This window comes from Echiichthys vipera, assembly GCF_963691815.1.
Source record: "Echiichthys vipera genome assembly, chromosome: 11".
Taxonomy (NCBI): Eukaryota; Metazoa; Chordata; class Actinopteri; order Perciformes; family Trachinidae; genus Echiichthys; species Echiichthys vipera.
In genome coordinates this window covers 8,865,021-8,888,787 of record NC_139836.1, presented here as the reverse complement: position 1 = coordinate 8,888,787, position 23,767 = coordinate 8,865,021, and the positions used below count along the sequence as shown (strand labels likewise).

Below are 23,767 nucleotides of genomic sequence, written 5' to 3'. Positions count from 1 at the left end.
TCTCTGTACTTGGCTTTGGAACACGCTTTGGAAGTTTAATTTATTGAGTCCTGTTGCATTATCAAAAGGCGTCAGGGGAAAGATCAGGAGATAATATACATTATTGAATAATAAAACATTGATCTTAGGGGTTGAAATGTGGCATATATAAATGTTTTGGAATCATGTTAGTTCATTAATGAGTATTTCAATGCGGCATGACTACTTAATAATTTATTCTCTAAGCTTGGTGATCTCAGACAAATCCCACTTTCCCACTGTTCCGGTGCCTGGAAGGCAGTCCTCTGTGCTGATTGTGTAATGGGCTGCTGTCTCAGTAAAGCAGGCACTGATTACACGCAGATTGTGAATGCATATTGAATGGACGCATGCGCTGTCTTGTATGTAAATTTGTCCCTTGCTCTTCAGGTCTGGACAGAAGGTCTTTTAGTGGCAGTGTTGAACTTTGTTTCTACATTTTGTAAAATTTCTCAGAGTAATGTTGATGTTTCCCAGGGAGTGCCTTTGATCATAAAAATGTATCAAATGAACATTCATCAGTCCAAATGACCCAGTAAGGAACTCACCTCACCCCTTTGACATATAGTCAGAGACAGATAGCCAAAGGGCTTCTACTGCAGGCATACTGTAGGTGAAGAGCTTTGATCCATAGAGGCACCCCCTTGTTTTTGTCTTTAACCTCAAAAATCCCCAAGTTGACACTTAACCACTGTGTTCAGGGCACACCAAGTATCCTTTGAGACTAGGAAGTTTGATTAATTGTTGTTCATTAACGAGAGGTGTGTGCATGAGTGTGTGTGTATTCTTAGGCGGTGCACACAGGCACTGGAGCATTTTGCTTCTATAAAACACTGGTCAAAGTCACAGACTCTCTTTATAATTCAGTCCATGAAACAAATGCTTGAATACCCCTGTAACTGCAGAAGGGTCTGAATAAAAATCTGGGACATGCCTTTTTGTTCAGTTTAGTTTTGTGTTTTTGGTCTTATGTGTATGATGTAATATGATTACATTGCAGTCAGTGACATCCCTGTTTGAAAGAGTTAAAAGAGTAAAAATGGCCCATTTACTCATGCACTCCCTTAGTTGTTTTTTCTCAAAAGGAAGTCCCAAACTATGTATACTAGGTATACAGTATAAGTGCACATTTATTTCATGTTATTTGAATCATTTAGAGTTTTTGTTATGGATAAGCAAACAAGCCAGACATTTTTTATTGATTAATTATTTAGAGAAAATGCAGAAGCTTTTCTAAAAGCATTAATTAAGATCGAGCTTATGTATTCAGTTCTCCAACAATTGTCCAGTTGCTGTAGACGGTCCTGGACCAGTGGCTAAACTGTCTGCTAAGGCTCAGCATCACTCATCATCTCTAGGAAAGGTGGATGGACACCTGGCCAGACAAAGAGATGACACAGACAACACAGAGAGGTAGGTGTGTGTGTGTGTGTGTGTGTGAGTGTGAGTGTGTGTGTGTGTGTGTGTGTGTGTGTGTGTGTGTGTGTGTGTGTGTGTGTGTGTGTGTGTGTGTGTGTGTGTGTGTGTGTGTGTGTGTGTGTGTGTGTGTGTGCGTGCTTGCGTGCGTGCGTTGTACATTTACATAAATAAATTGTAATTATACATGTATTGTATAAATTCAAGTAAGAACCCATCTTCTTGCCAGTGGGAAGTTTCTCAGAAGTTAGTTATTTTTAGCTGTCAGGCTTCTCAGACACTCAGTTGGAAATTAGTCTATATAATCATGCTTTTATGCCTTGTTGGATTTATTACTCCTGGCTGTTACTGAACATTATATATATACTAATGAATGTTTGATCTATTGGTCCTCTCTACAGTTAAAGCTGCTGCTGTGTGTCTACAACCTTCTTTTACATCTCCTAATTCATAGCACATAGTTTAGTCCCCCCCTGTCTACCAATGTCATTACAAAAAAGTGTGCACATTAGAAATTGCAGGCTTTATGGTCAGGAGAGAGGGCAGAGACTTGAAGATCCCCCAAAGGAAAAGAGTATTATTCATGGCCCTGCAAGCAAACAACCTTAGATCATATACAGTGTACTGCTGTGCCCTTGCTCTGACCTTTACAAGGGAATCATCTCTAAGTATTCTTTATTTATGGGCTGCTCCAGGGTAAAGTTGTGGGCAACTCTGGTGAAGACAGCCAGGAAAAAGGAAGTTTGGGATGTGTGCCGAGCTTCCTGTCGATTCTGTTTGCTTTACGATGATGGGAGATGGAAGATTTCCAAGACTGACAGTAAGATGATGAATGATCCTTTGTCTGACGGTAAAATAGATAGATATATTCCTCTTACATTAGAAGATAGGACAGGAAGTAGCAGTAGACTGAGAGGATTACTTTCATTGAAATAATTCACATCACAGATTTTGTCAATTTGATCCAGAATGTAGATGCTCGGAGGAAGAAAGCTGTTCAGCATGTCTTCACAGTTACAATGGAAACCAAACCTGTGTGAGGGATTTGCTACGCCTTTTGGCTGAAATCCGCTTCATCAGTGCTGAGGTGCGTGCTTACTAATGTATGTCTCCTAATTTACACATGCACACATATGTTCTTCCCATAGTAATCCACAAAAACAAGTTTAACATTACTCTTAATATATAAACGTGGTTGCTTACTCAGTGTTGGCAGACAAAAAAAAGCAAAGACTTCCATCTTCCGTTTTTTTATTTAATTTATGATTTCAGTCCTGGTTGATTTGGCAACACCTGTGGCTTTCATGGAAATACTCAAACACTCCTTGAGCAGCTACTATTTCAGAAAAAAAACTGGTGTATCTCTTGATACGGCAGCCAAACAAACTCACATTGACACATTATATCCATCCCCTTTTTTTGCCAGTGGATTACTTTTAATGTTGAGCAACAGCAGTAGGTTGTTCCATGTGCATTAACAGTAACTTTATACAGCTCTGATACATTACAAAGAGAGAACAGTAAACAGCAGTAGTTTTTTGCCATGGAATTATGCTGGATTACATGCATGCATTGTTTTCTCTGAAGGCAATTTCAATCCAGCGTTGGAATGGCGACTCCGCCACTAAATATAGAAATGTAATTACTGAATGTAAATACACTGAATGGATATTGATGATAAAATGCCAACCGTTATTAGTATGAAAGATGTGGTTTGATTTCATGAAAATGTCAATGAAAAGGATTATAACCAAGGCAGAGTGAGGATCCATGAAATGACTGCCGGCTCTTCCAGCGACACAAACACATTTTTCTAGCTTTGATAATGACAGAGAGTAGGAAGTTTTTTGATTTTATATGACAGATCATACACTCATTCCAGAAACTTTGCCTATCAGTTATTGATGCTACATGATTTACAGTGGAAAAGCTACATTCACATTTTATTTCAAGCTTCTTTGGATGAAGATACCTTTGTATTGAGATATTCCGTTTCACAAAAATATATTCTAACTATATTAGATCAAAGTTATATTATTATATTCTTGTTTTTTAGTTTGAGCTGTTCTTTTGAAATATGATATGAGGAACCGATGCTGCTTGCAGGAGTAAACATGCAGTATGGGATTTTTAACAAGCCCTTGAGTTAGATGTTGATTGGTCGGAGTCAGATATTGTTGTGCTTGTCTTATGAGCCTGTCTTATTGTGTAATCCCACTTCCCATCAAGCCTGCAGCTCCAAGTCTTCATTAAGTCCATAGAGATGTTAACTTGACAGCAGTTTGAAGAAAATGGAGACAACTATCCACAGCAACTACATGACCTTGTCAACTGCCTCACACTGTAGTCTCTATGCTTGCTCCTCTCATGTATCTTTCTTTGTTCCATGACACATTTTTAATCAGGTCATAATTCATTAGTTTAAAAGATTCCTACATCTCAGTCTGATGATGAAGGCAGGTTCCTCTTGTCTTACCTGAGTTGTCCACCGCTGGCTTAAAATCCTCAGCAGTCATTTGGCTTTTCTTTGATCTACTACAGCTGAGCTTTAACAGCTCCAGAGAAATTGTCATCTCCAAAGCGGGAGGTCTTCTCTTTTTTTATTATGAAGTTATCAAAACAGGTCTTCAGCTTTAATATTATCTTTTGAAATTGAGAAATTAATGTATTCTGTCTTGATCAGGCCACCATCCAAAAGCTGCTTACAGAGGGGGTGCAGCTTAACAGCCCTGTCGTCCCTGCAGTGGAAAGTGAGATGTGTGTGTCTGAAGAGGATCCACACTGGGTCATTTACAGGTGAGTACACACACACACACAAGCTTTATAAAACTGGAATATTTTGTCTGTACTGTATCTTTTGTCTGGCAACTGTATGTTTTCTGCTTTATGTATGTATGTTTTTGCTTTACTTTAACTTGTTCTTTATTTAAGTCCGAATTTGTAATATGAAATGCTTTTACATTGTACATGTCCATATCAAACAATTTAAAATCAATTTTATGTTTCATTTATAATTATTAATGATAGATATACAGTCTTGTAGAACATACACTTTGACCACCTTTCCTCCAATTTTTGTTAATTTGTTTTCTTTTGTTATCCCATGATATTATTATATAACCAGTAGTTTTGACAAAACACTTAAAGTGTTTAAATAATTGTTATGCCCAAAACTGTTCAAACCAGATGTATGTAAAGTTGTTGAAATGTTGTGAAGTGTATATATGATTATTTAATCATCAACTAATGCCTCTCAACGCATCATCAGCTCTAGCTGTTCATAGTCTCTCTTGGTGTTGTTTTAAAATGTAAGTATATATAGAGACTATAATTTGTATTACAGTGACAGTGGCTCATTTAATGGGGTAGGGAGCAGTCTTTTAAAGTGAATTAATTTGCAAAGCTTGTCAGAGATAATGCTAGACAGGTGGGAATGACACATTCTCTTTAACTACAAACACATTTGTTTCCTTATCTGTTATACCAAAACTGCACAACAGATTTGAAACCATAAACCCAACACGGTTTCTAAAGCTCCAGGATCACACTTAATCTTAACAGCCTGTTCTCTTTGTTGCATTGATAAGTCCTGAAAAATCACATTCAGCAGTGGAACTAGTGCACTACTACACTCCGTCTGAAATTTGCCTGAAGTTTACCTCCAGCGTTGTAACATAAAGTGAGCTGAGAGCTATCACTGTGCATCCAGGTGTTCAAACAAATTAGCGTTGAATGCCTCAATAGATATAACTTATATGACATTGTCATGGTGAGGTCCTAAGCTCCCGTGTGCATCATGCAGAAAAACAAAATCAGCAAATGGAATTATTCAAGTCAGATTTCAATGCATTATAAGTTTAAATAAGCAACCTTTTAAAAATTCATTGACTTTTTCACCTTTAGTTTACTTTTTCACGAAAGACAACACCATGTGGCCCCTATACTGTTTTTCTCTCTCACACACAAACACAGTTATCTTTCTCCCTTTCCCACTCTCTAACGGTACCTTTCTCACCCAGAGACTGGATCGAAGCTCTGTCTGCCTACGCCACCTCCAATTTCTTGCGGGGAGCAGAGCTCGGAGCAGAGGTCACTGAGCCGTGGGTGGTAACAAATGCAGCCATTTACCTTTGGAACTACAGCAGCCACTTGTTTGAAGCTGGGGAGTACCAACGCCTGCTTCCCACCTTCCAGAGTCTGATAGTGATGCTCCAAAACACAGAGTTCGCTGGGTAGGCCAGGTCTCATCTAAAGTATCACTTTTTATTAAAGGGTATATACCTAATAGACAGAATAGTTTGGATGTTTGTTCTGGAGTTCTTGCAAAGTTTATTACATTCCAGCGCTAAAAAAGGTCTCAAACGAATCATCACAGGTTTCCACAAAAGTTCATGAAACATGAAACAAAGCTGTGTTAGACTGATGACTGTACATTTTTAAATAACATACTTTTGAAAGCATTTCACTCAACCCACAGTGGGCAAGTCATTGCATTTTGTGCTTACAACAGCAATATGTACACTTGTCCTCAGAAAATCATTTTAGGCTCAGTCAAAGTTGACTTTTGTAGAAATGATAATGCATTCTCTACGGCACTGTAGCTCACTCCAAAAAACAGGCGGTTTAAGCTCTTCTCTTATTTTTGGTTGTGAAGAGAATGTTCATGAAAACTGACCAAACTGTCTTTGGGCATTGAAATAATTATGTAAATGTTGGGAATCAATGATATTCTTTGTGATGATGTGGTCAAGGAAACATATTTTGCTGTCCAAATCTTTGTTAAGGGTTTTAACTTTACAAAACCATGAAGACAAATATGTTTCAACTTAAAGCCCAACTTTCAATCCTTGTTTTTCCAGATAATGTCAGTTTGGGGCATTTTTTTCAATTGTATCACTCAGGAATCATGCTCTACTTGTCCTGCTGTGTGATGCTGTGGCCCGGGGGTTGATCCAGCCTCTGTGTGGACCAGACAGCGCTGAGCCAGCCCTGCCAGGAGAAAAGGGCAAAAACAGACCTGAGAAGGGGATCGAGAAGGCTGCCAGTGTCCATGGGGCTTTCTTAGACCCTGATGCCCTTCAGGATGTCCGCAAGGCATTAGAGGTGTGTTTGAGTATGTGAGTGGGATGTGGGCATCGGGCACCTGAGTGTGGCTGAGAATGACTTAATGTTTTTAATAATGTTTTGAATAAGTATCAGTACAATAGAAGTATTTGTGACAAATATTGACTTTAGGTCTTGTTACGTTTCAGGTACATTATTGGAGCCTTAAATGCCCTTTTTCAGAATGTTTTTAGTCAGACATATACATTGAAAAAAAAAATCTTACGGACCCTAGGGGAGGGGGTCAGGGGGAAAGTAATATTCGAGAAAAAATTGGCAAATCTACGAGAAAAAAGTAGAAGATTTATTTGAAAAAAAAAAGGGTTTTACAAATTTAGTGTTTTGTTTTACACTCCCTGTTGAAAAACATGACCAAAGATAGATACAATTCTCCCTATGTATCCCTATGTCACTATACATCTGCATAAAAGCTGAACACATCACTAAATGTTTAATTTGCACCAAAATGCCTCTCTTAACGTACATTTGTGTTAAAACATTTGAAAAGCAATTTAGTCACCATATTTGCATAAAGATACAACAGACTGTAAACACAGAGAACTACTTAACATGACAACTATCTGGTAATACTCTAATACTATACTATAATAATTACACACTGCTCAGTACTTCTGTAGTAGATATGGAATAATCTGTCCCGAAGAAGGATTAATGAGGTCATGAGGGTTTAGAAAACTCCAACTAGTATGTAATGTGAAATTATGACAACACAGAAACCAACTTTTCTGGGACCAACACAAAGTACACCACAAATGAAAAGTAAATTAAAAAAAAACATGTTTAGTCCGAGGTTTGTTGATTAGCTGTATTTTGTTGAAGCAAACAAACCATCAAATCCCTCACAGACTGATTGGGCCGGCTTGAGCTGCTTTTTTTCCGTTTCTGATCTTTTCACTGTGAAAACAATGTCTGAAATTCCAGCATTCAAAGCTGTAGGATAGATCAGAATCTCTGAAAAAAGCTGAAAGGAGCGTGTGGAGACTGTGAAAGGAGTTTGTATAATCTCTGAATGGAGTTTTCTGAATCTTTGCAAGGCGTGTTCAGAAACTCAAATTTTAATCTTATGTACAGATATGTGTGACACTGTTTACACCCTGTGAACTTTTTGAATGTTTTAAACTTTGAAATTTCATATTTCCTTTTTTCACTTTACAGTTTCAACCATCACAGCTTGTTTTCAATTATGTTGAGGCTAAGCACTCAAGGCAAAAAAAAAACCAAATAATAGAGAAAGAAATTGTTTAAGAGTTGGATAGATCTACAACCAATCAGACCGACCAAACTTCTGATGTAGCACTGAGTGACACCTGCAAGTTGGGGCGATGCTTTGTCCCGTTTCAAGCAGAAAAAAATGGTGCCCTGAACACAACCTTTGTCAAATCACAGTACACTAAAACGTGTTTCTGAAAACATTTTATGTGAAAAATTGGCAATACAGTTACATAATCTTGATTTATTTTTGAACAGCACCTCCCAGTTTAACAGTTTGATCAGAGCTTGCTGAGCCTGAAAACGTGCGCTGAATGGACCTGCGAACAGTGACGCTGTCAGTCATCGTCTTAACCCCATGTGAGATAAACAGTTGTGATTGGTCGGTCAAGGCCCAGGTTGGCTGGAAATCTTTCGGAATTAGGGGCACGTTCACTTTGAAAACAGTGTGCACCATTTTGCTACAGTTTCAGGGTAATGGGCTTTGAGGTATGTTTTTTCTTATTTGGTTTGTTTGTCAGAGGTGTAAGCTAATCGGCAGTGACACTTTTGTAAACTTGTGGCATTAAAAAGGCAATGGAGTAGCAGAACTATCAACGCACCACAATTTCAGTTTAAATAAATAAAGTTTGTCAAGGCTGAATGCAGGCCAGACTTATCTGCCAGAGCAAGTGAAACATAAATTGCAGAATCGTCTGGCTCCCAAGCTAACAAGGCCTCTCTGTGTTACAAACTAGTTAGGTCTAGGGCCTTTAAGGCTCTTATCACCGGTCTTCACCTGGAGAAAACTAGGAAAAGCACACATAAGGACTGCTTACACCAACCAGAGAGAAGCTGAGATGGGTTAGCTTACCCAGGTAGTTGATCCGTTGGTGGATAAGCTTCGTCAAGTTACTTCAGTTCAGTTTATGATGTTGTTAGAGATGCACTGATCTATTTATTTCTGATCCAAGCCGATACCAGTACCTGGGCTGAGCGTAACGGCTGATACCCAATACCAATCGGATCCTACGGTTGAATGAATGAACCATATACTTTGCCATGTGAGTGAAGGCATCAGGCTTACATAAACATTTAGCCTTGTTAAAATAAAGGTAAGAAATTAACGCAGATATAAATTTACTTAAAATTATTTATTTACATGCTGGATTGGCCTCATTCATCCGATATCAGAGCCAGCTAATAAGTCAATATCGGAGCCGATATCCAGATCGGTGCATCTCTGGTTGTTAGTGGATGGATCCCTGAAAACAACAGTGCAGGTCTTCATGAGCTGGAACGATGTGAAGTCGTGGTGTGGTTTGAATAGCTTCTTGAAAAACTAGTGTCTCCAAGTGATGTACACTCAGTGCCGCTCCCCAGGCCGCCTGCAGTCTGGCAGTGGCCTCTTTTATCATACCAAGCGTATCCACACCCCCAACCGTCTCTCAAATAAAGAACAGTGCATAAAGAAATGTAAAGACAGAGTCATTCTAACTCCTAACACTCAGGAAGCATTGTTGCATTGATGCATTGATGCATTGATGCATTGATGCATTGATGCCTTGATACGATGTCATGACATGTTGACATTTTGTTATCTTGTTCATCCTTTGACACACGTTACTTATCTAGCCATGCATGCTCACACATACTTACACACTCACATTTAGCTTCCATGACTGTCTTTGTACCACTGGAGTCTGATGTCTCTGTTCTCTGACTGCTGCAGTTGGCAATTAAATCCTGTTTCCTTTCTCCTTTTCTATTCAAAGGATCCAGCATGAATATCAGCCCTAACTCTAGATGAAAGGCACTTTATCAGTGAATTATTAACGAAATTTCGTCGTGTCTGTTTCCCTTTTGAAGGAAAGATAAAAAATCACTCTTTCCAATACATTTTTTTATAAATAGTCGACAGGACAGGAGGGTCAGATTCAGTGTCTGTCTTGAACAAAGTCTTTCTGAATTCTGAGAATTCTTATGTGTATGTCTGTCATGTCTCCAGCTGGCGGGCTGACAGAGGGCCTAGAGCTAGAGAAGGGTCCAGGGTCTTCCGAGTCTTACCGATACATATCATAATGTATAATATGGGATAGACACTTTGATCCACATTAACATTTTTAGTATCATTAAGGATTATACATAATCCTGACTATGTTAATGTCATGTTCTACTCTTTAAGCTTCTCAGACTGCTAATACTATACTGAGTACTTGTAGCTGACAGAATGCAAGCTCATTGTTGTTTCCTACATTTCCTCCTAGCTGTGTGACTACGCCCTTTGCATATCCGACTGCAACATCCCAGGGGAGAGTTTCCCTATCGCAGCAAGGAAACAGGTGGTGGCCACATGGGTGCAGATCAAGAGGCTCTTGCAACAGCAGATTGGCTCAAAAATGGACATAAAAGATGAGGTTAGTGATTCATTACATTGTAGTCCAGAATGGGGTTATTCACAAATCATTACTAAGTAGTATGACCATTAAGTACTTCCCAAATTCTTACTAGCTAACAAAAATTCTTCAGTATTGCAAATTTTTTCATATAAGAAGGTTGATATTTTTATACTTTACTTTATACGTTATTGGAGCAGGTATCCACTATGTCTAAAGCCTTTTTCTCATATGAACTCTGGACAATATCAGACGTATCAGGTCTGGACATTGACCGGAGTTGTCTCCTCACATGCAGCACACAACAGGTGGTTGTACGTGTCAGATACAGTCTCACTTAAAGAATGAAATATGTTAGATTTAGGCAAGGGGCAGCACCAAGGAGAGTGTGCAGGAATCAGGGCATGACGTGAATTACACTGCGGTCACATAGCGTGTTTACAATTTGGTCATCAAAGAAATTGAATTTGGTTTGAATTTGTCTGAAGATTTTGGTGTCGGCCCTTATCCTTCCAGTATCTTGTCTCTCCAGTTAAAATTTTTGCTGACGTCTTCATGTAAATCACCCTTCTTCTTCACCCTGAGATTTTTGTTTTCTTTTGTTTTTGTGCCAGCCACATGATCAAAACATCATCAACACACCCAATCACTCGCTATAAATTTTCTCGGAAATTAGCTGCTCTATTTACACATGGGTTCAATTGGACATTAAACAGACTTTGTACTAGGGAGCTGGCGGGGTAAAGTCTGTTTAATGTCCAGTCCAACTGATTTGATTCTCATTCTCACATACTGCTCCTCCAGGTAATGTATACATAATGTCAGGGTTGCAGTTCATGTGTGGAAGGGACTTAAGTTTTAAGCCTGTTTCAAAACTTTTTTTATTGCACTACAAAAAATATGAGATGTAAAGGAGGATGGATACTTGCTGAGATAAATGTATAGCTCAGAATCATAACATAATCATCTGACATTTATAATGTATCCTGTAATATGGTCTCCATAGTTCCATAGAATTGTGCTTATATTATTGTAGGCTGATGATTCCTGACATTTGTATTAATCATTTTGATGTGGTAGGTGTTGCTTCTGCACATCCATCCATATTACAGCATTGTATTACATAAATGTGGAGAAAGTGCTTATACAATTTGTCAGTTAAACAGACAGCTTGAGTAGTTACCATAATCCTACAACCCTTTGTCAGCCAAGAATCCCCTGCTCTACATTAGTCCCTTCAGCCTGATGTGCTTTGAGTCACAGCTAAATGAGGTTTGTTTCTTGCAGTCAGGGATGGGAATCAATAACATTTTATTGATACCAATGCCGTTGTTAATTCTGCTTATCGGTCAGCTTATTTATTGATTTCCTGAATGATTCCTGATCAATAAGGCCTACAGTGGTTTTCAGCATCTGAAACTTTTTTATTTTCTGTGAGTCTGAACACAGTGTAGCTGAAATGAGAGGTTTAGGTTTTCAAAGAAAAATTCTGATAAGCCAGCCTGTGTGGAGCTAACACCACCACCACGAGTAGAAGTTTGCTGTCATTGGTTTGCAATGCTCAACTGTCTGAAAAAAACATGCCAGCATTGATTAAAGGACTTGATAAACTCTCAGAGGCATACGATTCCAGTTTAGATTCCATTTTTTTACCACTTCTCAACTGGAACTGGTTTACGATTCCTACACTACTGGCATAGCAAATTAAGAAATGTAGTGTTAATACAAACAGGGTTTGCCTCTAATCTCAATAAATCATTCATCAACTCATTTTCCACACAATAGAAAGTCATACATTATCAACTAGGTTATCTCTGCGGTATTTGGGACACATACAATATGATAATACTGCAGGTCCATGTATAATTTAAAAGCAAACAGTAATGCATGTATGCATTTTCTATAAAATAATTAATCTTAAGGGATTGACATATATATATTGGTATATTCACCAGAGGACTGCATGCTCATTATGCAAAATTCTCTTCCCCATTTGCAGTGTGAGAATGAGGAAGTGTCAGCGATGACGCGTGTACTGGTTGGAGTGGAGATGCTCCAGTGCAATTGGAACCCGAGGCATATGGAGTTCTCTGTTCCAAGTCTCTCGACAGTATGTACTTCTCTGTTCATGTTTTCCTACAGTAGCTGTTGCCCAGATGGCAACAACAGATGCCAAGATGGCCCAAGTGCCCTCAGACCCTCTCTGCATCTCATCATGTGTCAATGTCTTTAAAATACTGTAGCTGCCTTGGTTGGATCAAGAATTTCTTTGATATGAGATATACCTGTGGAGAATCCCTCTCCCTGACTGACACTCAAGACTCCTTCCACGCCTATATCGTCTTTCATTCTGTCTCTCATCTGTCTACATCTCTGCAGTTCTCCTCCTTCCTTTCTTCCTATTTCTCTCGTCTTTTTCTTCTCCTACATTCTGCTCATGCTCTCGTCTTTTGAATTCTATCATTTCTGCCCATTTTTTTCCATCACTCTCTATCCCCTTTTTCCTTGTTCTTCTCCCTTTTCTTTTCCACTTATCAGTAATACTTATTCCTTCCAATCTTTCATTTTCTGTGTACCCCCAATTACTCTCCTTATTCCTTTGCTAGCTTCATATCCATCCCTGATTGCCTCTTACTTTTGCGTCACACCTTTACTCTATGCCATTTCCTTTTTTCCAAATTTGTCTTCTTTTTTTACACTACTCCTCTGCTTACCGCCTCCTGTCTTTTCCCTTGCCAGTCGCTTCTTCTTTTCCACTTTTTGTCTTCCATCACGTTTTTTACCTTTCCATCTTTCACTCCTCCCAATTTTCTCTATTCCCTGCTTCCATTACTTAATTAACACCCCGTCATTCCATGTTCACCCTCCTTTGTTTTTATTCCATCCCTGCCTGCCTTCCATCTTTCCTAGCCCTCTCACTTCTCATGTTTTATCTCCTTCAATTACCCCCTTTTTTCACACCCCTCCTCTCCTTTTTTCCTTACCACCTCCATTTTCCTCCCCTCTCCTCTTCTCTTTCCTCACCTAAAGCTGGTGAGCATGGCGTCTGAATGCAGCTGGACTGACGCTGTGGTGGAGTTGCAGGTGTGGTGCCAGCTGGCTGCCTTTTGCCACCATGCCAAGGACCACAGCTTGGTGTTGTGCTGCACCAAGTGCGCTCTGCAGCTGGAAGAATCAGCAGTAAAGAGCCTCAACACCATGCCCTGTGTTTTGTAAGTGTAGTTGGCTGATGACAATGTATTATATATATATAACATATAAACAATAAGATCATTTTAGAAATGCTCAGGTAGATCTGTGTTCATTCTCTAATTCTGAAAAATCGGCAAGAGAGACTGCACTTGATACAAATTTATTTGCTTCATTATGGAAAAGCACTACAGGTAGCTGTTAGTAGAGGCTGAGACTTTTGCTTCCAAAGCTCTCTGAGGAGCAGGTGACATCTTGTGCATTTTCTAGTGTATTGCAGTTGATATAAATGAGCAAGCCTATCATTCCATTTTGCATGGTGTTGCTGAGTTTTTTCTAGGACATGTCAGTTTTTTTTATTTTGGTTGATCAAGTGAGTGACTGAGTGATTGGTATACTTTGACTGACAGCTAATATATTTTCTCATATCCCTAGGTATGGCCCGACTGCGGTGAATGAGATGCTGAGCAGTGCTGGTTGTTTAAGGGGTTTAAGTTTAGTCCATGAGTCCAATGGAGATATACACACTTACAGAGAGGCTTTGAATGTGCTTCTGTCCAGTGTCAGGTGCTGACTAATGCTCTTTTTAAATGAACTTTTAATCTGGTCTCAATGTTTTTATTTGTTTTACCTTATATGTGCTTGCTATCTTCTCCATAGCTATGCAGAGAAGGCTAAGAATTCAGCATTGTGTTTGGCAGCTGCCAGACATTACTGGAACACTTGTCTACCTCTGACACAGATAACTGAGGAAAGATGGCAGCTCCAAAAGCCCCTGGAGAAGATCGTGATTGCTCTGGTTCACACCAACAAGAAACATGCGACTGTATGGACCCTTCTTTAGCCATATTCCCACATTCACTTTGATCTTTATGAAGTCTGTCAATTTTTTATGTTGGTGCTGAGTAAGCAGGAGCCAGTTCACATTTTTATGTGAAACTAACTCAACTTCTAGTGAGATTTCCATAAATCTTCCTTTAAGTTCTAAAGTGAACAAAGCCAAACTAAATCCTTTGAAGTTTTATCTGTTAAGTTTGGACCCTCCAGGTTCTTTATCAGGCAAATGGACAACATGGCAACGGACATTGTATTGTATCATATAGGCATAGAATTGATGACATGTTGTCATAGCCAAGTGATCAGACAAAAAATAAACAGCCACACACAAAGTGACCCTCCAAATAATCAAAAAAATTAATAGTTTCCCAAAAGTTATATAAATAGCAAAAAGGAAAAAATCAGGATTGCAATACAATTGCGATATTTAAAATGGAAGTATTTTCCAGGACAATTATTGGAAGCTTTAATCCAGTGTCTCCTTCACTGAATCTGTTATTCAGCACCTGGCCTGATTATAGGTCAGTCCATAGCTACCTTATATTTAGAAAGCATAAGCATGCAACTTAACTCCTAAGAAGAAGCGATACAACAACACGGCAACACACTGTCTACCCCTCTGTTAAAACAAATGTCACAGCTCCTTTCCTAGCCCCATCCCAGCCCAAGCATGAGACAAATCCTTCCCACCACTTTTGATTTTTTTCAGCTGACAGGACAAGAGCTCTAAGTAATGGCAGCTTATGTGAGAATTCAGTATGATGTTCATCTGAGCTGTTCTTTCCAACTTTCCAACTTGTCCAGCAGTACTGCAGCCCACTATAAATAGGGAAATAAAGTATTCAATACAGCGTTGTCTCGTTTTAACAGACTTGATGTGATTTTTTTTTTCTTTATGGGATGCCCAAGTATGAACATCAAATTTAACTACCTCAGCTAGATAAGTGAAATACAGCAATGTTGTTAGCTGTGGGTGTGGAAGAGACTACAGACTGGGGGTGGGGTGCATCCTGATGTACAGTGCAAGGTCAGATAGCAATTTTTGTCATACAGAACATCAGTGAGCTTTAAGTACGGCCAGCTATCCACAATTACCAGCAACAATCTCCTATCACCCTTGTAAAGAGATTTAAGTATTAACCCTTTGTCTTTTTTTCTTCAGAAACAATGCAAAGTTAAAGGCTTGCTGACCTTGACAGCACTGTCTCTTGGGAGTTCTAAACATGAAGCAACAGGTGAATGGAAAAGAACCCTGACAAGGTTTAACTGTGAAAATGTTTTTACAGTCAATGCATAAAAAGGTATAATTTTCTAAAATCTGATTTAATTTAAGTAAAGAATTTTGGAGCACATTGATCAGTGCGATTCCCCCCCCATAAAAATCAGTTCTGAGAATTTCGTGTCCTTCTCCAGAAGCTGCAGTGTATTTAAAAGTGTTTTTGCCTAGTTGTATTCTTACCTTGGGGACCATCATCTATAGAAAATTGCGAGAGCACAGGCCATATTGATTTTGATTTTTAAGGGAAGATTAAAATACAAAAGCCAAGCAATGCTAAATTCTGCATTCATAGAGGGATGTCCCTTTAGCAACAGCATGCAGTGAGTACAGTGGTGTATGAGATTTCCACAGCCAATAATAAAACGTAAAGCACAGTTATATTCAGTATCCAACTTCTTTAGGCACTGGTCAGGTGCATTCTTAAAGAGCAGATCACTGTAATCCAATAACTTCAAAAAGTTGCTGAAATCAAATATTTCCTTGCCTGGAGGGAGGAAAAAGATTTATTTTTTAAAAATAAACCTAATTTAAGTTTCAGCTTAGAAACAATCGAATCAAACGTTTTACAATGTGTGATTTGAATAACAAGTTCTGATCAATAATAATACCTAAATGCTGTATGTCGTGACCATTTCAATTTCGAATTCTTGAGCAGTTGAGATCTTAGGAACATTAAATGGGTTTTTTAAATCAGCATGACTGTGAATTTGTGTTTAACATCAAAGGCAGACTACAGGAATTATTAATGGATGCAACAAATAATGTTTAGCCTCTGACATTTATATGTAGATGGTCTATTTGAACAGCTGGATTTCTTAGATCTACATTGATATTACATTGCATTAATACGTTATATTACAGATTAATCCTCTAAATATGCATTTCTGTGCATCCATGTGTGTGCCTCTGTGAGTAGATGAACAGGACCTGTCCCTGAGAGCATCCATTTACAATCTGTTGCTCCGCATTTACATTGATAAAACAGCCTGGGAAAGTGCTCTGCAGCTGCTGGACCAAGCTATTAGAGACGTGCCACACACCAGACACCGGCTGTGAGTAACAAAAAATGGAGGATATGAGAGGGACTGGAAAGGTAAATAGATAGGAAGAAATCTTATCGTTCTCTGTGTTTCCCCAGACCTCTGCTGAAACACCGAATACGGGTAAAAGCACGGCTGGGGCAAAGTATACTGACGGACATGCAGGAGTTACAAGATGAAGGAGAGCAATGCTGTTCATTTATGTGGCACCAGATAGCGCTGTGTGCTAGCAATATCCCCCAACAACTCACTTACTACCAGAAATCCATCACTTCTCTGTCGGTAATACCTCTGTTCTTGCACTGTTTTAACATCATTAAACCCTGATACAAGCAGATAGATCGTTTTGGAATCTGTCATATTGGAACATTCTAGTCATAAAGTCCATCATTTTAAACTGAGCAAAAGCAATATTTTGTGTGTAGCACCATCATGTGGTGCCACTATGTCATTGCAACTGGGTTTCATGAGCATGTTGCTATGGCATGAAACACAGGAGAGTCTGTTAATTGGATCTAGGTTAAAAATATAATGAGGAATCAAAGAAACAAAGGCAAAATTGAAAAGAAAATATATTTTTGTGTTTGTGATGCTGTTTGTGAACAGAGTTTAAAGACGCATTGGCAGAAGGTCAGCCTTCTACTAGAGTTTGGAGAGTGGCTATACTGTCACAACTTCCCCAAAGCCGATGCCCAACACCAGGTTCAGTGGGCCATAGACATCCTTCTACAATTGGAAACTGAACAGGCAGAAGGAGCAGGTAGAACTCATTGACTCATCTTGTTGTATTGTGACACAACTTCATAAATGACTTATTTGTTAATGTTGCTCCTGTGTATTTCGAGAATTCCCCTCGAGGGACGCACATGGGAATGAAACTCAGAAATCTCAGGGGTCTTTTGCCATGTGGATTCAGTTTGTGTATGGTTGCACATGAACACATGCACCCATGTACTGTTCTTTGAGAAAATCCCTGAAGTTTTAATCTGTTAGTCTAAGGGGAATACAGTAACATCTGATCTGTCACAGCTTTTTGATAGTTGCATCAGCAATGGAATTCATTGTTGTACTTTGATTTCAATTGTTACCCTGTATAAACAATAAACCAAGCAAATACTTTATTATTCAGAAGAAAGGGAACTGACCAGACAAAGACACTGCTTTCTTAACATCCCATGTGAGTCCTATACCACTGAGAATGGCTTAGTAATATTTAAAAGACTGCTATGAGAAGAATTTCTAGGTTCCTGCTGTGAGGCCTGCTTAATACTCCCTGAGAGACAAATTGAACACTCAAATAAAAGAAGTGGAAACTAATTACAGAGATATTTGCCTCTCTATTATTGACATTATTTGTAGTTGTTAAGTAATGGAAATTATGCTGTTTATTATATTCACATATTATCATTCATATGCCTTGTTTCCTGTTAAACTAATGTTTTGTGTTCTCTTTCTCCTAGAGGATGATTCCAAAAAAAGGGATTTGAAATGTGAGCCCTTGGTGGGAGTACAGGGCTCGCTGTTGACACAAAGTTTGTCGAATCTGAAGGAGGTGAAGCGCCTTGACAGCTTGGTACGGGCACACACTCTGCTCGCTGTCATGGCAGACAAGACTTCACCTGAACACCAGCTTAACCTGCTCAGAGCCTACGTCTTTGTACTTGAAATATGGCAGGTACTGTACTTTACCACAGCATTGCCCTATCACTCAATTTGACAATGTGGATGAGGCAAATACAAATACAAATTATGTCTACGCTGAGTATGGAAGATGCGCTTCACTGCAGGTGTCCATGGCAGTGGGTTGTGAGATTTCCAATGAGATGGCAAAGAGCCAGCCATCGCTGCCTCCTCCCTCTGCTGGATCCAAAAAAGGCAAAGACAAGAGCAAAGGCAAAAAAGGGAAAGATGTAAGTGCTATAGCTCAAATTTTTATTTATCATTTTGTTGAATTATCTGGTTTCTAGTAGAGTGTGTAACATACAGTACTAGGTATTTACTTTTAAAAAACAATGCTGTTACTTAACTTAATAACTGGCAGCTGTAATTCATCCTCTCTGTCTGTATGATGGAAGAGATAATGCTGTCATATAACTTTTATTATGTTCATAATGGGTTCAACATTTTTTTAATGAAAATTAAACTAGCAAGTCACCACATGATACTACACCACACAATACTGAAGATGTGCATATTATTTACATGAATTGCTTAGAGCAGTACACATATTGTTGTTATTATATTAGTTGTACTAATAACATCATATCAATTCTGTGTCTAATCTATTTGAGCAGCCTACCCCTGCAGAAGAGAGAACTAAACCTGTTGTCTTGGATCAGGCGCTTCCTTCCACCCCAAAGGACTGGGCTCGCTACATCTGTCCTGAGCAGGCCAGGCAGATCTTCAGAACAAACAGTAACCCCCACTGTATCAATACACACAGTATTACAAAGCAGGCAAGACTACATACCTCTCATTCATATTTATCTCAGTGTCATAACCCTCTCCCGTCTATGGTATTGTCTCTGATTTCAGTCTTGTTTTTAACAGAGGAGGGAATGTATCTGCTGAAGGCTCCCCAAAGCATTCATTTAGTATCAGTGTTGCTTGAAGCTGTCATTTGCCCTTAGTATTCTGATTTCAATGTGTTGCAATTACAAAGGAGAAGGGAAAGGGTGGAATTATTTATGTGATAAGATTGGATTTAATTAATTAGGAAATGATACAAACCATCTAATAAAAAACCCTGGATAATATTTGGTATCCCCATTAGAATCTACTTTTTATTACAATATTTTTCCTTTGTTTGTTTGGCTATAGACTCAAAGCCTCTTTTATCTCAACTTGCTGGAAAAAGAGCTTCACTTACTCTCACTCAGCTACCTGACCCTACCCATAATGCATCTAGCTGAGACCATTGCTCATGACCTTTTGGATAGGCGGAGCCTCTCTGACCTCTACCGCCTTAGGTAAGAACGCTGATAATTAAAAACTCCACAGATTTACAGATCAGTTTATAGCTCAGTAGTACTGCAAATGGGAGAAATGTGTATAAAACCTTTTGTGTGCAAAATCTGATAAATTGCCTCAAGTGCTGCCCGCTCCTCAATCTCTGCTTGAGGCTAATGGCTCCAGGCTTCTTTAGCTGCTACTAACATAACACTCCCAACCTCCAACCAGACTGTCGGCAGTCCAATTGCATTGTGGGTTATCTAGACGCCAGGTTTTGATAAAGAAGAACAATGCATGGAATTAAAAAGATGATAAATGATTTGATTAAACTCAGCTCTCAAAAGGCTGATTTATTTAAACTGTCAAAACCCAGGAAAGCACAGAAAAACTGGGGAACTGATGAGCATCAACTTGTGGCAGCACAAGTTACTTTCAGAAATCCTTTTAATACTCAATAATTATTTTTTTGTAGTGACTTGTATGTTTGTTGTTTTCCTTTTTCCCCCTAGAATTGTGAGGACCTGTTGTCAGCTGGGATTGGAGACACATTCACCGTATCAAGAGAAGCTCCTGTATCTGAGTAGAATCCAAGAACAAGAACAGATAGGGTATGTCAACTCAGCTATAAAGATTAAATGTTTGCTAATTTTTCTTTAATGACCTGTGACATAATGTTCATGTCTCCAGGTGCCACAAAGTGATTGCTCTTTTAAAGGAGAAGAGAAGCCTTCACAAAGCTAACAATCAGGTGCTTGTCATTAAATAAATATCTATGTTATTTTGGTCCACATTTATTACGGGTTACAAGTCAAAGAAATGACCATTTGATTTACAAGAGGATGAGTGGAAGTTGGTCACACTAATGTGTGATTCTGTAATTAGTACTTTTATAATGTAACACTAAGGGCGCACTCACACTGTCCATCCGTACCGTGCCCCGTGCTTTAGGGTACTTGTCCCCCCCCTCCCTCTCCCCCCGCGGGCCAGGCCCGTTTGTACTCACACTGCCTGGGCCTCGCATTAATGCTTCTTGCTGCCTATACCTCATCACGCCGTAACACGTCACACGCATTGATTGACGTCATCGCGATACGTCGCTTTGTTTACAAATCTTTCCATAGACCTCAGAGTTTTTGTGCGTCTTGTCCGACTGTTTTTGAATATTTTCATCTGACCAAATCTGCAGTAAACACTCCACCTCCACATCACACCGTGAACCTGTCGCTGCTATTGTTTTAAATGTCCGCGCATGGTCCGTCCTTCTTTTTTCTATGTCCGAACAGGCGCACATAAAATGACGTCAGAACCGCCGTAGGCCTCATGCTCGTGCATGTGCCCACGCTCGTGGTCAAACGAACTAGATTTTAGCCGTGAAGCGTGCCTGGGCACGGTACGGATGGACAGTGATTAATACATCAGGCTTATGATCATAAACCTGGAATGAGCGTTAACTCTTAAGTTAGCTATATGAGATGATGAGATAGATTTTTATTATAATTATTACTGGTTATGGACATATTTATATCGTAAAGCATGTTATATAGTCTTCCGACCGCTCAAGTGCTTTCAAGTACATGCCACATACATACACACACAAATTAATGCAATGATGGAAGAGGCTGCAATGCAAGGTGCCACCTGGCTAACCTAATCATTCAGATGTACAGTCACACACTGATGGCACAGCCTTGTTATAACTTGTCTTATACTTCTCCATCCATAGTCATTCAGCCTATTAATAGTGTGAGTTTCATATTGAAATTCTCAGGCTTGTTCTCATTAACTATAAACACTAAACCCTATACTAAAAAAGGTACATGAGGAAGGCTTTTTTTTCTGTTGCACCCATTTTTTTTCACATTGGTGTGCGTGCGTGTGTGCGTTTGCAGTTCCAATATGTATGTGGCTTAATTGTGGATGGTGTGTGTGCATACAGGATGTCTTGTCCAAACTGTAAATAAGTTGGCAGTTTTAAAAATCATTATCCGTTTACAGTATGAGTCAATTTAGAAAGAAGTGTCCTCATGATCATCCTATATCTCTGTGATTTTTCAGAAAATGACAGATGAAAAGGCTGGGTCTGGGCCACAGAATATGGATGTGTGCGCTCAGAACATCTGGCTTGACAAAGCTGAGGTTTGCCTCAGTATGGGGCTCTGTCAACCAGCCAGGGAGCTCCTGGCAGAGGCCCACTTTGTGGCTAAGGTGAGTTGAAACAGAAGACCACAGTGTCAGACTCAGTGACAGAATCTGACCAATCAGCCTTGCTCATATTACATTTTTAAAAACAGCATTGTTTTACTATCTCTTCATACCGGACTGAACCTTTTATACATCTGCAATGTTGACAAATACTCTCTAGATATGTGAAGGTAAATGTGAACCTACAATATATTGTTGACGCTGATCCTCCTACTATTGACAGATAATTTATGCTCACTGAACTATTAGAATTATTTACAGCTACAATTATAGTTATGGAAATGTCTTACTCCATTATAACTCTGTTTCAATTTCCCTCTGTTCAGGAGCTTGGGGACCAGAAAGCAATGGCTAGATGTTTGCTCAGTCTGGCCATTCTGGCTTGTGACGAGAAGAACTATGCCCAGGCTTTGATCCTGCTGGACAAAGCCCAAGCCCTGGGTGGGGATGAGGAGTTCTGGTACCAGCTCACCCTCACCAAGGTCAGAGCTATAGTGGGCCAGGCAGACCAAGATGCACACACCAAGGTATGAAATCACTAACTTTTAACAGCGCTTTGCAAAACAATTAGTTTGATGGCACTTAGCTTTTGGAGTGAATACTTTCCCATCATGCCATTTTTCACTCACAGGCTGATCGGATTATAAAACAAGGCTGTGGGTTTCTGAAGCTGGTTCTGCAGCATCGGGTCGACAGAGTCCCAGAAGTCACCTTTTTGATCACCTCCTTAGAGATGAGGTAACCCCAAACTTATGTAGTCAAACCTGCTGAATGTATCATTTATCCTGGTAAAGATGACCTTTAGTACTGTGTTGTCATTTTCAAGGTGCACTAACCAGTTTGAGTGAAAATAATTTACACAATAAGCATCAGTAATTACTGTCTCAATGTGTCATGAATAGACTAGAATATGCATATTTAACTCAAACAAAAGTAAACTTCTTTCAGTATGTAACCGTCATATTTCAAATGCTTAGCCACACACACACACTCATAAGTTGTGACTTTAATGGTTTTGCATATAATCATGATTAAATGTGTTGTGTTGTGTCCCAGAGGCGCCATTGAATGTACACGTGCCCTTGGTGGTGGTGATCCTGGAGAGAGACTCAGCACTGAGGTTGTCCAGAGGCTAATGGCCGCCTGTGACACACTCAGAGAGTGTGTCAGTGGTTTCACTAAACTGGGGTATAGAGAACACGCAGCAGAGGCACATGTCGTGTATGCACACGGTCTGAGGTAAGTCAATCTGGGGTTACTACAGACCTGGAATTTTTTTTTAGCTTGATAATGTCTATCTTTTTGGGGAATTTTCACTTGCTTAGGGAATCCAAACGGAAAATATTGTAACAGAAGAACTGTAATGCTGAAATGCATGTATGAGGTTTCGTTGAGAGGTTTGTCCTTGTTTAAGTCATATTAAAATAACACTAAGACATGATTTATGCCGGAACTATGGAAATCATCACTACTCTCTCACCACGTCAACCACACTTCCTTCTTCACTTCCTGTCAGCTGATGTCATTTAAAAACCCTGCAACAAGGAAAGCAGTCAAATTCTACATTTATTTGAGTGTAGTAAAGCATCTTTGTTATCAATAACTAACCATGAAATAAATTATATTTATAAATATTCAGGAGAGCTAAAGTTAGCAGGCTCTATCAATAATATGATCTATTATTGATAGAGCCTGCGTTTTGTCATGTATCATGACTTAGACTTCTCTTTATTGATCTTTTGCAATGACTCCCGCAAGGAAATTAAGTTTCCAGCAGCTAACAAAACAAAAGGGAGGTATAAAAAATACAGTATTGGATAACCAATAAACTCTTAGATAAATAAAGTACAGAAAGTACAAAAAAACCTATAAACCATAAGCAATAAACTCTATCAAATATATACGAGTTAGATGTAAGAATACAGGTCAAATAAAATTCACAGAATGTTAAATCAGATAAGTTACATGTAGAGGCAATATATAAGATAAAAAATGCATGACTGCATATGACAGAAATGAGCATAATGATGTAGCATCCGAGCTATATGCAGCTGCTGCAGCAAAGCCACTGTCTGTTTGGAGACAAATAACAAGGAAAACAAACAATAAAATAAAACATTAGTCAA

General features: G+C 39.1%; 1 protein-coding gene across 1 annotated transcript in view; it reads left to right on the top strand.

Annotated features, from left to right (window-relative positions):
• cfap46 (cilia and flagella associated protein 46) overlaps positions 1–23,767 on the top strand; it is a gene marked incomplete at both ends in the record, with an annotated part of 66,953 nt that overhangs the window by 11,435 nt on the left and 31,751 nt on the right. Inside the window, 25 exons of the mRNA XM_083923204.1 lie at positions 1,308–1,431; positions 2,130–2,254; positions 2,403–2,521; positions 4,118–4,230; positions 5,454–5,666; positions 6,336–6,537; positions 10,014–10,163; positions 12,142–12,252; positions 13,173–13,354; positions 13,767–13,898; positions 13,992–14,157; positions 15,331–15,403; positions 16,364–16,499; positions 16,586–16,769; positions 17,094–17,247; positions 17,948–18,162; positions 18,275–18,397; positions 18,782–18,943; positions 19,308–19,456; positions 19,949–20,047; positions 20,127–20,187; positions 21,495–21,644; positions 21,968–22,168; positions 22,273–22,379; positions 22,698–22,880. Of these exons, the coding sequence (XP_083779330.1) occupies positions 1,308–1,431; positions 2,130–2,254; positions 2,403–2,521; positions 4,118–4,230; positions 5,454–5,666; positions 6,336–6,537; positions 10,014–10,163; positions 12,142–12,252; positions 13,173–13,354; positions 13,767–13,898; positions 13,992–14,157; positions 15,331–15,403; positions 16,364–16,499; positions 16,586–16,769; positions 17,094–17,247; positions 17,948–18,162; positions 18,275–18,397; positions 18,782–18,943; positions 19,308–19,456; positions 19,949–20,047; positions 20,127–20,187; positions 21,495–21,644; positions 21,968–22,168; positions 22,273–22,379; positions 22,698–22,880 (3,634 nt within the window). The remainder of the gene's footprint in view (positions 1–1,307; positions 1,432–2,129; positions 2,255–2,402; positions 2,522–4,117; positions 4,231–5,453; positions 5,667–6,335; positions 6,538–10,013; positions 10,164–12,141; positions 12,253–13,172; positions 13,355–13,766; positions 13,899–13,991; positions 14,158–15,330; positions 15,404–16,363; positions 16,500–16,585; positions 16,770–17,093; positions 17,248–17,947; positions 18,163–18,274; positions 18,398–18,781; positions 18,944–19,307; positions 19,457–19,948; positions 20,048–20,126; positions 20,188–21,494; positions 21,645–21,967; positions 22,169–22,272; positions 22,380–22,697; positions 22,881–23,767) is intronic.